The 16,219-nt window shown below is 34.7% G+C and overlaps 1 protein-coding gene across 1 annotated transcript in view; it reads right to left on the bottom strand.

Annotated features, from left to right (window-relative positions):
* LOC145285041 (pre-mRNA-processing factor 39-like) overlaps positions 1-16,219 on the bottom strand; it is a 154,823-nt gene that overhangs the window by 57,701 nt on the left and 80,903 nt on the right. The window contains exon 3 of the mRNA XM_080134114.1: positions 5,421-5,546. Within this exon, the coding sequence (XP_079990240.1) occupies positions 5,421-5,546 (126 nt within the window). The remainder of the gene's footprint in view (positions 1-5,420; positions 5,547-16,219) is intronic.

The raw sequence follows: 16,219 nt of genomic DNA, 5'->3' as shown, positions 1-16,219 counted from the left end.
AGGCCCAAGGGCCACTCAAGGATAAAAGTTAATGTCATGTGGACAGTGAAACAACACTAAGAATAATAATGATAATTGAAACTGATGATGTAGTCGGTTGGGAAGCAACAAGATGATATTGTGTTCCACAAACTGATAGTTATAAAATTTCTTTCAACGCAATTCTACCAGAGATGACATGAAAATTTATGAACTTCCAGAACGAATATATTAACGTATTGTCTATAACAGCCACCATTTATTCGATATCATTTTTTTTATGCATTAAAACTACTTTTTAATGTACTGTGTATCTTTTCTTTTTTTCTTTTAGATAATTACTTTTTTTATATTCATTCAAAATGTGGGAGATTTTTGTACCACACCCTCTGTACATACATGTGTGCGTGGCTGAGAAACACCGTATAAGTGAAATTACAAAAATCAGAAAAATGCAGATTAATCTAGGTTTCACGATATTAATCATCTCCTAAAGAGTTTGATATTTGAATCTCTGAGACAATATAGTGGTAACAAATCAGTGTTCGATTTTTCTGATGTTTATATAATTTCACTTATAGCTCTAAATTTGTATTGAGCACTTTTTTTTTTTTTTTTTTTTTTTATTACATTTTCACCCCAAACAAGGCAAATTGCCACTTTGGTGTAGGGGGAAACAACTACTGGGGTACTATGTAGGGATTTGGGCAGCAAGGTGTCGGTTCACGTTACACTTGAACTTTTGAAAAAATATTAGTTTTTAGTTAAATACATGTGACCTTATGAGATAAATTATTAAACAAAAAATGTGAAATTTCAATTAACTGCTGTCATTACAAATCCCACCTCCTTAGCAACTTTACACCCTACAGTAGATCAGCAGACAACCCTCCAAACCTCTCAACTCTCTATACTTAGCTTAATTACCCTAATTACAGTGATGATCATATTTATTGGCACGGTAAAATAAAAGTTAAATTTTGTCTAATAAATTCTAAAAAAGGGATTAAATTAAAGAAAATAACAAAGTATATTATGTATTTTTAACTGGCCTTTCCGATGCAGCAATCGGATTTTAGAAAAAATAAATAACAAAGGAACAACAAACATAATTGCAAAAAACCCTTGTTCAAAATTATTGGCACGGCTTTGTTTTTCTTTTAGTATCAGTATAATATCAATCAATTTCCGGTTTACGTGCTTTCTGAACTTTTTTATAGCCATATTATGCTTGTTTAACGCTAATTCAGTGAATAATTTTTTTCAGATAATTTTTAGATAGCGATTTATTTAAACTATTATAAGTGACTAAATTATAATTTTCAATCGCCATGGTTAAAACTAAGGAACACAGCGAAGACGTCAGGAAGCTTGTTGTAGCATGCCATACCAATGGGGAGGGCTATGATAAGATTTCAAAGAAGCTAAACCTTCCCAAATCCACTGTTAGAGCCATAATAAACAAGTTCAAATCGCAAGGCCACGTTATGAGTTTAGAGGGTAGAGGGAGAAAAAGGATTCTTTCCCCAAGAGATGAACGGAAAATTGTTCGACAAGTAAAACAAAACCCAAGGATCTCTGTTGGGGAGATTGTTGATGAACAGAGCACCTCTGGAGTGAATGTATCTCGACATACAGTTGGTAGAGTTTTGAAGAGAGCTGGTTTAAAAGCATGTCGTCCGAGAAAGACTCCCTTATTGAAGCCTATGCACCTGAAAGCAAGGCTAGCCTTTGCAAAACGTCATATTGATAAAGATGTTGCATTCTGGAAACGTGTTCTATGGACTGACGAAACGAAAATAGAGTTATTTGGCCATAATAAAGTGTCTTATATTTACAGAAAATCTGGCGAAGCTTTCCTGCCTAAGAACACCATACCCACAGTGAAGCACGGTGGAGGCAGTTTGATGTTTTGGGGATACTTTGCTGCCTCTGGACCAGGGCGACTTGTTAAGGTCACAGGTAGCATAAAAAAGGAAGATTATGTTAAAATATTGGATGAAAACCTGAAAGACTCTGCTAAAGAGCTCTCACTTGGTCGTCGTTGGTGGTTCATGCAAGATAATGACCCAAAGCATTCGGCTAAACTGACTAAGAAATGGCTTCAGGACAATCATATTAATGTTTTGGAGTGGCCATCACAAAGCCCAGACCTTAATCCAATTGAAAATTTATGGAGAACATTAAAATTGAGGGTAATGCAAAGGAAGCCTAAGAATCTTATTCAATTGGAGGATTATTGTCAGGAAGAGTGGGCTAAAATTACTACTGAAGAGTGCAACAACTTGGTTGTAAACTATGAAAAGCGACTGAGGAAGGTAATCAAGGCCAAAGGCTATACAATTGATTATTAAATAAATCGTGCCAATAATTTTGAACAAGGGTTTTTTGCAATTATGTTTGTTGTTCCTTTGTTATTTATTTTTTCTAAAATCCGATTGCTGCATCGGAAAGGCCAGTTAAAAATACATAATATACTTTGTTATTTTCTTTAATTTAATCCCTTTTTTAGAATTTATTAGACAAAATTTAACTTTTATTTTACCGTGCCAATAAATATGATCATCACTGTATTTATTGCTTTCATAAATATAATATTTACAATAAAGAACCTATTCGATAAAATCTGGCATTACTTTAATCATCCCCTATATTGCCCTATAATTATTTAGTACCTTAATAAAAAAAAAGAAAAAAGAAAAATTTCTTTAAAATAACTTTTTAATTAAATTTTAATTATCAACCCATCATCTTTTATCTGTTTCTTTTCACTTATGCATTTTTAAATTTTTATCTCTTAACCTCATGTAAACTCTTCAAGTAAACTCCTAACTCCACAACCCTTTAATTATTTAGCTATAATCTGTATTCCCTATTTTCACTATTAATGTAGTTCTGTAATGCTCATATGAGCATTACAGAATTACATATTAATAGTGAAATGTAAAATATTATTAACATAGGTTGTATGCTAATGAGCTTTTAAGTAGGATGCATCTTTAATAATCTTGAGGTTTTACACATTTCAATCACCCCCACTGAACTATGGCAATCATGATAACTTGCCCCCCCCCCTACTCATCTAAACCGTCTGCCTTTTCCCTCTTCACCCTGTGCCTAATCCAACCAATAAGTTTTTAAACAATTAATTTTAACCCTTACCATAACCACAAAATTACTTGGTGCAAATATATGCTTCATTTTCTTCTTTTCCTTCTTTCCTTTTATCCCTTTTCTCTTTCTTCCCTGCCCCCCCCCCTTCTTTCAGGTCTATATCTCTATTTCTTAATAATTAACGCTTAAGGACTTCTTTTTTCCTCCACTCCCCTTTCTCTTTCTTTCTTGTCTATAATTACTTTGACTTTTTATCTTTTTACTCTCTATACCATTTATAATCCATCATTGGTTTGTTTTTCCAGTGATCGTGTGTCTACTTGCCATTTTTTTCACATTTAATACAGAATATCTAAGGAAGCAGGTCGGACGATTCGTTGTGTCTGCTGAAACAAACTAATGTTCTGTATTCACTAAAGGTTAAAAAAAATTATATATAGCCTGACGAATCCTCACGAGGATAAAACGCGGAAAATTCTGTGTAGTTTAATTGCCATAAGTAGAACTGCCTCTCCCCCACACACCCGCTTCTGTAGATTTTTCTTATTAAAAGCTACATATAAAAGTCTGCAAGGGCAAATATTGGTTTGTGTCACCCAGAATAATATTTTATATTTTATTACTCATAAAAAGGAGTTCTTACTCTCAGTGTTTAAAGTTCTGACATTGACATAAAAATCAGAGAGTATGAATTTAATAACAGAACTATTTCACTATACATCTGTTTTCAGTTGTACTTTTTGCTTTCATTCTCTTTTCCATTGTCTTTGGTTGACAGACAGTAAACTCTAAAGAGAGATTGGGAAATAGTTTACTTTCTGTATCTAATAACATCACTATTTCGTACTCACTCCGACAAGTCAATCAGTTAATATGTCATACTTAGATAAATAAGTTATGAGATTAAATTTCACATAGGACATGAGTATTTTTACTCTGGATTTGTGCTCCAAAATGAACTTAAACATTTTGAATCACAATATTAAGTTTAGTTTTAATTTATTTTTTCTGTAATCTATGTAATTTACGAAAATTCGAACCCAGGCAATGCCATGTAGCCCAGCTAGTTTTCTGTATAAATTTATGTTGTTTTCTCCAAAGCTTTGTGACAGTCAAATGACCAAAAGCGATTCTTATTTCAGATAACATTTATCTAATGAACAAAAGGATTCTGTTGTTAAGCAGCTTTTGTCTTAGACAATGGCTGAATGTTTAAAATTAACAAAAAGCAATAGTAAATATTTTTTAAGCGTACAAATTTTAAAATATAATATTGTCTAGCATAAAATCAAGACAAAAGGCTTTATTTCAATTGGGTTTTTTTGCCTTTCATGTTTGAATTCCGGACACTAAATAATAAGTCTGAATGAATTGCAAAGTCTCTAATAAATTAATACATTTATAATATTAATGAATACTATTTATATGTGCAATAATTGCATCTATAGTACTTTTATTATAATTATTAATACAGTTTATGGGATTTTATTTAGAAATGATAGTGCGTGAAAAACATTTTTAGCATTTCATTTTCAAGGGAGACAATTACATGAAAAGTTTCAGTGACAAACGGCGCTGATGTTGTCGATACTACAGATTACACTTTGATTCAAGCCAAAAGGCCAAGGACCCATGAAAAATGTTTTTTTTTTATTTTGTGATTAGGCATTTTTCAATGAAGTAAAAATAAAAAATTCTGCAAATATATATAGTGCGTCAACATACATTTTTTAAATAAATAAGTTTACTTATAATTTATTGATATCAATAATATTGTGTGGTCTGCAACAAACTGTATAAGTCAAATAAAGGCAGAGGAGTTCTTATTCTCAGTCGGAAGTCCTGACAATGTCATCAAAATTACTGAATACGAATTTAACAACAGAAATGCCTACCATGTTTTAATTTCTAGTTTTTACCTTTTCATAAATAAAATTTGAGAAACATATACATATATATATATATATATATATATATATATATATAATAGAACTGCTCCCTTCCCCCTTGCAAATTTTTTTTTTTTTTTTTTTTTTTACTAAAAAGTTACATATGATAAAAAAAAAACCATTACGGCAAATATTGGTTTTTGTTAAAAACAAAAGTTAAATTCTGATTAATATTTTGTTTCAAACATAAAGGTGGAGGAATTCTTACTCTCAGAGTTAGAAGTCCTGACACTGCCATTAAAATCACTAATTTAATAACAAATGCTTCCTATATCTTAATCCCAATAATTTTTAGTTTTTAAAAGAAAATTTTTTAAAATATATATTTAAATAAAAATAAATAAATGGAAAAATTTTGAACAACAAAAATCTGCCTACCTCAATGGTTTTCTCTACCTCACCATTCTTCTTTAAGATGTCCGCATATTTCTTCCAATAGCCATAGCAGTACGGATAGTGGGTAAAGAACGTGTCGAATGCTTGCTGAGCATCGTCAACATTATTCTGGAAAATAAGGGAGACCAGCGTTTTAATAGCAACGACGCCACATCTTGAGACAACCAAAGTTTAAAAAGGTTTGAGAATGCGAATATAAAATCACTTTTTTTTTTTTTTTAAATACACGTAAGTGCAATTACTAAATATGAAGAGAATTACCTGCCGTCATGAACCTGAAAGATTGTAAAGAGTTTGTTTATTCAGACTATACACTCATCCTTTGAATAAGTTCATGTTTCTCTCATCATCAGGTGATGGCGTGTGCAGCCCGTCAGTATGTATCTGAATCTAAGTATACAAAGTAAATTATAAGGTATGTCCATGTAAGCAAAACTCACAGCATAGAAACTATTGTACATATATTTCCTAGAGACAAATAGGTTTAGAATTCTATGGAAACATTACATCTTTTACAAATACACATATGTACTAACATGATATAATGAAAGAAAAAAGGTAAAGAAAGAAAGATTATGTATACAATAAGCACTCCCATTATAAGATGATAAAAAAAGAACTTGTTTTTACATGGTTTTATTTTCTGTTGATGTATAAAATGTCATGTCACATGTTTTAAGTTTTGTGTCCACAATATTCAAATAAAAATTCAAATCCTATAATATATATAAGTTAGGGATCAAGGAGGAAACATTAATATTGCGACTTCTGTCAAGTAATAAAAATTATCTGAGAATTCTTGGAAACAATTTGGAGTACACACACACACACACAAACTATTTTACCATATAAAATATCAAGCATTAAGAAGCTCTACAGTTTCTAATTGATTTTAAATATATATAAGCTCTAGTAATGTACACACTATTAAGCTATTACCCACTTTTGTGTGAATATTTATTTTATATATAAATAAAATTATTTCAGAGGAAACATAATTTAATTTAAATACCACAAAACAAGAAATGGGCAGGTGAAATTAAAATTTCCTTAAGGCCTTATCGTCTGACCCTCTAAAAGGAAACGTCAGAATGATAAATTAAAAACTAAGAAAACAAATGAGGGAAGAGGGGAATTTTGGTTTCAGTTGGAAGAACAGTGAAAAAAAAAAAAAAAAAAAAAAAAAAAAAAAAATTCTCACTGTTCAGGTGGTTTTAAATCAATGAATATCTCCAACTGATGTTTCAGAATCTTTTGTCTACACAGGCTAGATTCTGAAACATCAGTTGGAGATATTCATTGATTTAAAACCACCTGAACAGTGAGAATTTTTTTTTTTTTTTTTTTTTTTTTTTTCACTGTTCTTCCAACTGAAACCAAAATTCCCCTCTTCCCTCATTCGTTTTCTTAGTTTTTAATTTATCATTCTGACGTTTCCTTTTAGAGGGTCAGACGATAAGGCCTTAAGGAAATTTTAATTTCACCTGCCCATTTCTTGTTTTGTGGTATTTAAATTAAATTATGTTTCCTCTGAAATTTCTCCTTCCATTTTGCTGTACCAAAAATTTACTTAAATAAGATTATATAAACATTGTAAGGAATCTAGACAGATCGATCAACATTTCAACATTACACTGTCATCATCAGGACTACAAGAAAGATTTTTTGGAGCCCTGGCAGTTCTTACAAATGTTCATCATTTTATTTATCTCCATATGTATTGAGTACTTTAAAAAAATATTCATTTTTTTGTTTTTGATAATACACGCAAACTTAAGTATTATTTACCTAGTCTATGAGGTCAGACACAAGATCAAGTGTGGTTCTCAAACGCCAGTACACTGGGATAAGTGCACTTTGGCATACAAAAAAAATTTTCAGCAACCTTTTTCAGCATTCTCAGGTAGGGGCACCTCAGTCGATTTAATAATAGAGAAGATAAATTCTGGGAGGATGAACTCCTAAAAATGAACAGAACCATATCTCAGTCCGATAGCAACAAAGTCACTGTTGGACAGTGTCAAGAACGTATCCTTGATTTGTGCGAACGAGACCGTGCTAGGTAAATTAACGACTTGGCCTTTTGGTCAAGATCAAAGTGTAGTATCTGTTCTTCAGATGCTGCACTTCATTTTCTTGTTCTCTTTCGGTGGAGGAGAAATCCTTCACGACTGAGACAATTTTTATTTTTGTACCTTTTCTCCACGTTAAAAAACGACCCTGGTGTCTAACTCTGTCCCATGGGTAGGCATAGTAAATAGGTACAATGATTCAAGCAAATATAGATATCAGTGATGTCACAAAGCCACATGGTACTTTGATCCATTAAGTGGAAACAAAGCACATGTCTATGCTTGTCAGTGTAATTTATTCATACAGTTAAAATTTACGAGTATAGACTTTCGTCACATTTTCATATAAATTCTATTTTATATAACATATGAGCACATGACTAACAAAAGACAAAAAAAAAAAACGTGCCTTAAAAGTGGTTCTGGAAAGTTAAAAGCATGAAATTTATTCAATATATGAGGCACCACATGTTGGTTCAAATCATTATCATTGTATAGTCATTATATGTTTTTAATGTGTGTGTGTGTGTGTGTGTGTGTGTGTATATATATATATATATATATATATATATATATATATATATATGAAAATTTGGATTTAAATTTGGTAAATTTTAAAAAAATTGTTCCTACAAATTTATTATTCAACAAGGAATACAATTCCTTGTTGAATAATAAATTTGTAGCAAGAATTTTTTTTATTTACCGAATTTAACTCTAATTTTTCATTTATACTATTGCCCTTTTTTATCTGATTGGGATTATTTATATGGACTTTAATTTTACAGTATTAAACAATCTAATTTAAAAATATTTCAAAATTTCAGTTAATATTTAATGTGCATCTTTTTTATTTTTATTTACTTACGTTCACCCCCTAACAAGACACATTGCCACTTGGACATAAGGGGCTACTATTTGGGGCCATGCCTGGGAAAGATTAACAAGATGTTGGTTTACATTACATTTAAACTTCTGCATATCAGCCAGGGAAGCAGGGAGTAGGAAGGGAATTCCAAAGTCTAGTTGTTTGAGGGAAAAAACTGTTAGAATATATTTACGGACCTGAATAGTGAAAGGGCGAGATTTTGTTGCTAAGCAGGTTTGTCGGAGATATGTACGTCAAGGGGCGCACAAGGCAACGAGTTTATCAGAGCACATTCCATTAAAATATTTGTAAAACAGGCACAGAGATGCAACCTATATATATATGCTCTTAGTTTTTTTTTCAACCAATATAAAGATTAAAAAGTTTATTTTAAAATAAATTACATAATTCTTTAATGTTAAGTTTTAATCTGAACAGATGGTTTATTTAATTTATATTCGCAAAAATCTCGCTAAAAAAGAAAAAAAAAAAATGCAATAAATTGTGTTTACAAATCGACCAAAAAGTATAAAAGTCACCTTTTTCCCATATCTCATTCTGGGGTGCTTACTGTATCACTAATCCAAACAAGAAAAAGAGAAATTGCACATGGTCAAGACATCAATTTAATATATCAATTGGCATCAGCCATTTTAAAAGTTTCACAAAATCAGATGATTTATACAATGTTTATTCAATTGAAAAACTATGGTTATTGAGGAAGTGTAGAAAATAATCTTTTTTAATTGTATGTGTTTATGTGTACATATTAGAAATGAAATTCACCATAGTTATCTTTAACTGAACCTATGTCATTGTTTATGTCACAATTTTCCAAGTTATGAATATAGATAAATACAGAGTTATGCCCCCCGCTCTCGCATTGAATCATGACAAAGTATTTTCTGAGAGAAATTCAATCAAATTACATTTTAATCTGACCACGTTACAATGATTCACAAGAAAAATTGACGCACCAAAGTTTAATAGTTATTTTGCAGGAAGGAAGTCATTGAAGAAAAAGAAACGGAAGGAACTGGCTTTACTTTTTATATTAGACAGAAGCAAATAGTAAATAAATAAAATCCTGAAAAGTTTTGAATCATTCTACATTTTTTTCTTTTTATTAGATTCTTTAGTTATCACTTATTAAAAATTTTTTAAAAACAAATTAAAAAAAAAATTAAATCAAAATACTGTGATATCCAATGTGGATCAATTAGAGAAGGAAAATGTAGGCAGAAATTGTCCTAATATTGCATTTGATGCCCTTAAAAATAAGAGCACCAACTGCAATATGGGAAATGAGTAATCTTTATTTTTCTTAATTTGTTTTCATTTGGAAAATCTTTTATTAATAACAAAAATTGTATTATATAACATTTTATAACAAAATTGGGTACTTCTGCAGATCGTGCAGATAGGATTCTCAAGTTAAATTTAATTTTTACAGTATTTTTAATTTATCAAATAATAAAAGTACAAAATAAAAAATACAGTAAAAAACACTTTCCCCTTCCCATGTTAATTTTTTTTTTTAAATAACAGTATTATTTCAACACAATCTGTCTTCTACACAAGTACCCAAAATTGATAGATGCATAAAAAGCTTTCCAAGAAAATAATTTGGATTTTTCAAACTACAATATTGTTGGCAATCGTTTCAACTTTGCTGCCATAAACCAGATGACAGTGTTGAGCAGCAATTTCCAGCATCCACCACGCCACTTAGTCACCAATGGTACTACAATGATGAAATCACTCATAACGAGATCAACCAGGCTCTCGTCAGAACCCGCTGGGTCTAAGGCATGCTGAACTGCCATTCTTACCGAGGAGTAGTGGAGATAAGCAATGAGCATGGCTCTGATCACATGATAGCATACGTAAAGCTACGCCTACGCCTGAAAGCCACCTCACTCACTAACTGCCATACAACATATGACATCTCACAACTCAAATGTCAGGAGACCAAAGCCAAGTTCAAAAACAGCATGAATGAAGTTACACAACCCTGGGTAAAATTAGACAGTGTGCAAAGGACTGGATCTCCGGCCACACTACCGAGCTTGCCAACAAAGCAAAATAAGGCCGCTGCTATGAACACAATGACTTCCGCCAGCTGCACCAAGCGAATATCCACTCTGCAAGAGTGCCCACTGGACAAAAATTGCCCAAAATATGCAGCATACAGCAACCGTGAGGGACAAGAGGAAGCTTTACAGTATTCTCGAGTCCAGCACCAAGCTGTCCCAGGAAAGCAGTGAGGTGATCCTAAACCAACAAAAAACCCATTTCAAATCTCAATGATATCAACACCACACAACTGAACATGATTACTCCCCCCTCCCCCGAGTACATACGACTGTGACAGCTCTACTCCAACACTGGATGAAATCCAAGACGTCATCAAAAAGCATAGCATAGACACAGCACTCTCCCTTGACACTAGCGCACAGGTACATGTATTTGGTGACTTTAATGCTCACCACAAAAACTGGCTTGGATTCTCTACTCACACAGATGCAGCGGGCAGCACAACACATAGTTTTGCTATATCTCACTCCCTATCACAAATGGTTACGTTTCCAACCCGTTTCCCTGACCAGCAAGAACAACAAGCATCACTTCTAGATCTGTTTCTGACGACAGTTCCCGAGGATTGTACAACAAATGCTGACAGCCCACTCGGGAACGCTGATCATGCAGTGATAATGGTAGAAATTGCCCTAAATTCTAGACCCAAAACTGAAGAGCCAGTGCTCAAAACAACGAGATATTATAAAAAGGCTGACTGGGAAGCCATCAGAGATCTTATCAGAGATGCTCCATGGGGAAATATATTTTCTCTTCCTGCTGAACAGTGCGCAAATGAGACCACTGAATGGTTCAAAACAGCAATGGAAGCACATGTTCCCATGCGGAAATTTTATAGCAAGCCCCACTCTCCCCAATGGTTTACTTCAACTTGCGCAACTGCCATTGCTCAAAGGCAACATGCATACTGCAGATTTAACCGACATAAGTCCAGTTCAAACAGACAAGTATATTGAAGCTAGAAGTAACGTTAAGAAAGAAATAGCGACAGCTTAGAGAGAATTTACTGAAAAAACGCATCGAAGCACAAAAATTACGAAATCGTGACTTCTGGAAAATCTACAACAGTGTAGTAAACAATGGGCAATCAACAATTCTCCCGCTAACCAACAATCACGAGGTTGTTTGCTCAGCAACCGACAAGGCTAATATGATTACCAGCCGGTTTGCCTCGAACTCCGCACTGGACCCTACCAACCACCCCCTGCCTGACTTTCCTTTGCAGACAGACGCCACGCTAGACAATCTAAAAATCACCCCTGCTCAGGTACACACTATCATAAAAAACCTTGACACTTCAAAAGCATGTGGACCTGATCTCATCCCAGCTGTGCTATTAAAAAAGTGCTCAGCTGAAGTAGCTCCAGTTCTCTCCAAACTCTACAACAAATGCCTTAATGAATCATGCTTTCCGGGCTGTTGGAAAACTGCTTCTGTGGTACCAATATTCAAGAATTCTGCCGAAAGAACTGACCCATCAAATTATCGCCCCAGTAGCCTCCTCCCACTTTTCGCCAAAATATTTGAGACCCTAATTAACCATGCTCTAGTCCGGCACCTTACAGATGCTAAACTTCTGACTGACAAACAATATGGATTTAGACATGCCCGTTCCATAGCTGACATCCTCACTGCAATCTCTGAACATATATACCATTCACTGGACAAAGCGGGGGAGGGCAGAGCAGTAGCTCTAGATATATCTAAGGCTTTTGACAGGGTATGGCACAAGGGTCTCCTCAGGAAAATTAAATCATACGGTATCACTGGTAGAATACTTAACATAATTAAATCCTTCTTAGATAAGAGAAAAATCCAGGTTGTCCTCGACGGCCGTACGTCTAAACAGTGTGATATAAATGCGGGAGTGCCTCAGGGGTCTATCCTTGAACCTCTATTGTTCTTAATATTTATTAATGACCTCCCCGACAAAACTGCCTCTGAGATGGGTATATATGCTCATGACACTACACTCTACAACAGGCATGACAGGAAAACAAATGAACACATATCTAAAGAAATGGCAAAAATACTAGAGGATGAACTCCAATCTGTAGTGGAATGGGGACATAAATGGATGGTCACATTCAATGCTGCCAAGACTAAACTGGTTTCCTTCAATAATTACAAGAAACCTTCTCTGCCACCAATAGCAATGGCCAGTGACTCTCTGTCTGAGAGTACATCTTTCAAACTGCTTGGCCTAACGTTCACAGGAAACATGAGTTGGAACAATTATATTGAAAACATTGCCAGGGCCGCTGCGAAAAAGGTAGGCTCTCTCTACCGTGCTAGAAAACTGCTGACACCTGAAAGTATCCTGTACCTCTATAAAGACCACCATTCGCCTATGTATGGAGTATTGTTGTCACATTTGGGCTGGTGCATCTGCTACTAATCTCTCGCTCCTAGACAAGGTTCAAAAAAGAGTCGCCAATCTGATAGGTCCTGAACTGGCATCTAGGCTTCAGCCTCTGTCCCATCGACGAAACGTTGCGTCCCTCTGCCTGTTCTACAAGTATTTTAGTGGTGAATGCTCTGACGAACTGCAGACACTTGTGCCCCCACGACGTAGACACCCTCGACAAACCCGACAGGCAGCTAAATCCCACCCCCACACAGAGATCCCTAGATGTAAAAGATCTTTCTACTCCAATAGTTTCTTTCCCAGAATCGCTAGACTCTGGAATTCCATTCCAAGTTCCTGCTTCCCCAACTGTACTGACATGCAGAAGTTCAAGTGCAATGTGAACCGACATTTTGTTGCCCAGATCCCAACATAGTGCCCCAGTAGTTTCTGCCCCTGATAGTAGCCCCCTACACCAAAGTGGCAATGCGCGTTGTTTGGGGTGAAAATGTAATTTAAAAAAAAAAGCTAAAAAACAACAAAGCAGTCGGAGAGGACAGCATCCCTTCTGAAATCTTTAAAAATGTACTCAATGGGTCCTGTTCTTCATCAGATCATCTACGTGTGGGGAAACAGTCTTCCTCAAGACTTCAAAAAGGGAGACAAACACTGCTACAGTAACTACTGCAGAATAAGCTTTATCGATATTGCTGCAAAAGTCTTTGCTTCTATATTACTGAAGAGGTTTCAGAGAGAATGCGACACCAGACACACCCAATGCAGATTATGTCCAGGCCTTGGTTGCACAGATCAGATTTTTATGCTGTGCCTAATCCTTGAACATTGCTAGAGCTTTCAGTAGAAAACACTTGCTGCATGCTCCTTTGACTTAGTGGACCATGAAGCTCTTTGGCAGATAATGCAGGCAGACGGTATCTTGCCTAAACTGTTTTATCAAAGCTGTCTACCTATCCACACGCACAAAGGTCCGCACATATAGTCAAGAGTCTAACTTCTTTTAAATACGATTGGGAGTCCGTCCCGGATATCTTCTCTCACCCACATTCTTCAACTACGCTATCGAGTGGATCACCTCCATCATGAGCCATGATCTACTCATCTCTGATCTTGATTATGCTGATGAGATATAACTATCCTAGGCGAAAGCTTTGATGGCATTCAGGCAGCCATTACTCAGATACAGATCTCTGATTCAAAGATAGGAATGACGATCAATGCAACAAAGAAAATTACTAGCAGCTGGATTTTCTCCAAACGATTCGCAACCAATTTTCCCAATGGAGAAATCCTTGAAGAGGTCAAAGTTTCAAATACGTGGGCTGTATTATTGCAACAGGCCATGGTGAAGAGGATACTGGCAGCCATATCAACAATGCCCATGTTGCCTTCTGCTGCCTTCACACTTGACTTTGGTCCCGAAATGAAATCAGACTATACAAAAATTTGAATATATCAAGCTCTTGTCCACACCATTCTCCTATACGGATGCAAAACCTGGCCAGTATGAGTTTGTGACTTACGCAGATTAGAAGTTTTTGATAACCAATGTCTATGCCACATCCTTCGGGTTTGCTGGCACCAATTTGTCCCAAACGCCACCATTTGTTCGTGTTTCTGGATATCATCTCTCAAACAGAGCCTTCTTTTGAGACGTCTGATGGTTTGGTCACACTGCACCGGCAACCAGATGACTTCATCCATGCTACCATCAAATCCACCCACCTCCAGGGTTGGAAGAAACGACACAGTGGTCAGTTGAAAACCTGGCTCAGTATGGTGAAGCAAGATGCTGATCTGATCCTGTGTTCTCACCTCTATGGAGTGCATCGCTGAACCGTGAATGACTGGACCAGATATCAATTACATCTTAAAACCGACATTCCTGTGTAGCATCTATACGAGATGCATAGAATTCAGTTGGAGGAGCTGGCTCAACCGATCAACGATGAACACTTACACAACAACAATTCTTATCTTGAATGTTATTTTCATAACCTTTTAGATGCATCTTTTCCAACTTGAGATTCTTCATGTTAAACTTGGTAACATCTGTGGAATTTCAAATAGAAACCTTTAGGTCAAACCAAAATAATGCAGATCTGGAATATTTTCATCATATATAAATGTTGAAATCTTAACATTTAATTCATTAAACAAAAAAAAGAAATTCACAGAACCTCGAAAAACATGTCCAGTCCTAGCAAAACCAATCAACTCCACAGATATGGTTTCTATAGCAAAGACAGTAAAGTCTTAAGCCCAAATGGTCAATGCTGACTTAGATTTAGGCTGGGGGAAATTTGAAAAGATCCAACTCCAATAGGCAACAAAATGAAAAAAAAATGAAAAAGTGGTTTAAAAAAGCAAATTTGTAAAAAATAATTATAACCAAAAGCAAGATAAATTACTCTACCTACTTCGATAAATTGTTTTAACTTATTTTAAAGCATTCAAAACAGAAGTAGTGTTCAGTACTTAAGATAGAACGAGAAGAAAATGGCTGACATGAGGTGGTCATCTGTGGAGTCTCGATAATGGCTTAAAAATCGAAAATTAAACAAAATACTGGTAGAAACTCGCCTAATAAAGAACCCTTCTTTTACCAGTAAATCATTTATGTATTTATTATAGCATTGCAATTTTGAAAGGGGGAAGCCATATTTTTCAAAACTCTGAATTCAATGTTTTGTTTTTAAATGAGAAAATCAGGATTCTATTAATTAAATACATTAAAAAGTGATGATTACAGACCCATGGAGTTGATAATTTAAATATGTGATGCTGGCTCAAATTCTTCAAGCAATTAATTTGCTCAGACTCCACAGTCCTTTCTACGGTAATATGATCTTTATAGAAAAATAACTACCACACCATCCTGGACAAGTCGGAAACAAATGAAACTTTTAGACTGCATTATGGTTTCTGAACTTCTTTCAGATGAGAATTTATTATTTGGATCTTTTCTCATCTTAAGTGTCATTCTTTCGCCGTTAAGCCTCCAATCTGCCTTAGATTCATTTTGTCGAACTTGAGTATATTTCTGTAGAACTCCGTCAGCTATGTGACATTTTCTGAAAGTTGAAGGTTCAATCCTCAGTGCAGGCGATACTAAGAATACAACTACGAATTAGTAAAAACTTCTATCCTTCCATGGCTTACAGAACAAGAGCATATTCCCCATGTGGATTAAATACAAGGTTCAGTTTAAAATTCTGTGCAAGTTCCCCAGATTTTGATGAAAAGATTCCAGGGTTGGACAAGATACATCTGAAGGTCAGGGGTTGTGTTTGTTATGAAACATTGTGAAAATAACACTGGAAATGAAAACAATATTCCAAATAATCCATATGTATCGATGAAAGGTTAAACGAATGAG

Source organism: Euprymna scolopes, chromosome 1 (assembly GCF_053919585.1).
Source record: "Euprymna scolopes isolate OS-2025 chromosome 1, ASM5391958v1, whole genome shotgun sequence".
NCBI classification, from domain to species: domain Eukaryota; kingdom Metazoa; phylum Mollusca; class Cephalopoda; order Sepiida; family Sepiolidae; genus Euprymna; species Euprymna scolopes.
The sequence above is the reverse complement of the archived record's forward strand: the minus strand, read 5'-3'. Positions and strand labels throughout refer to the sequence as shown.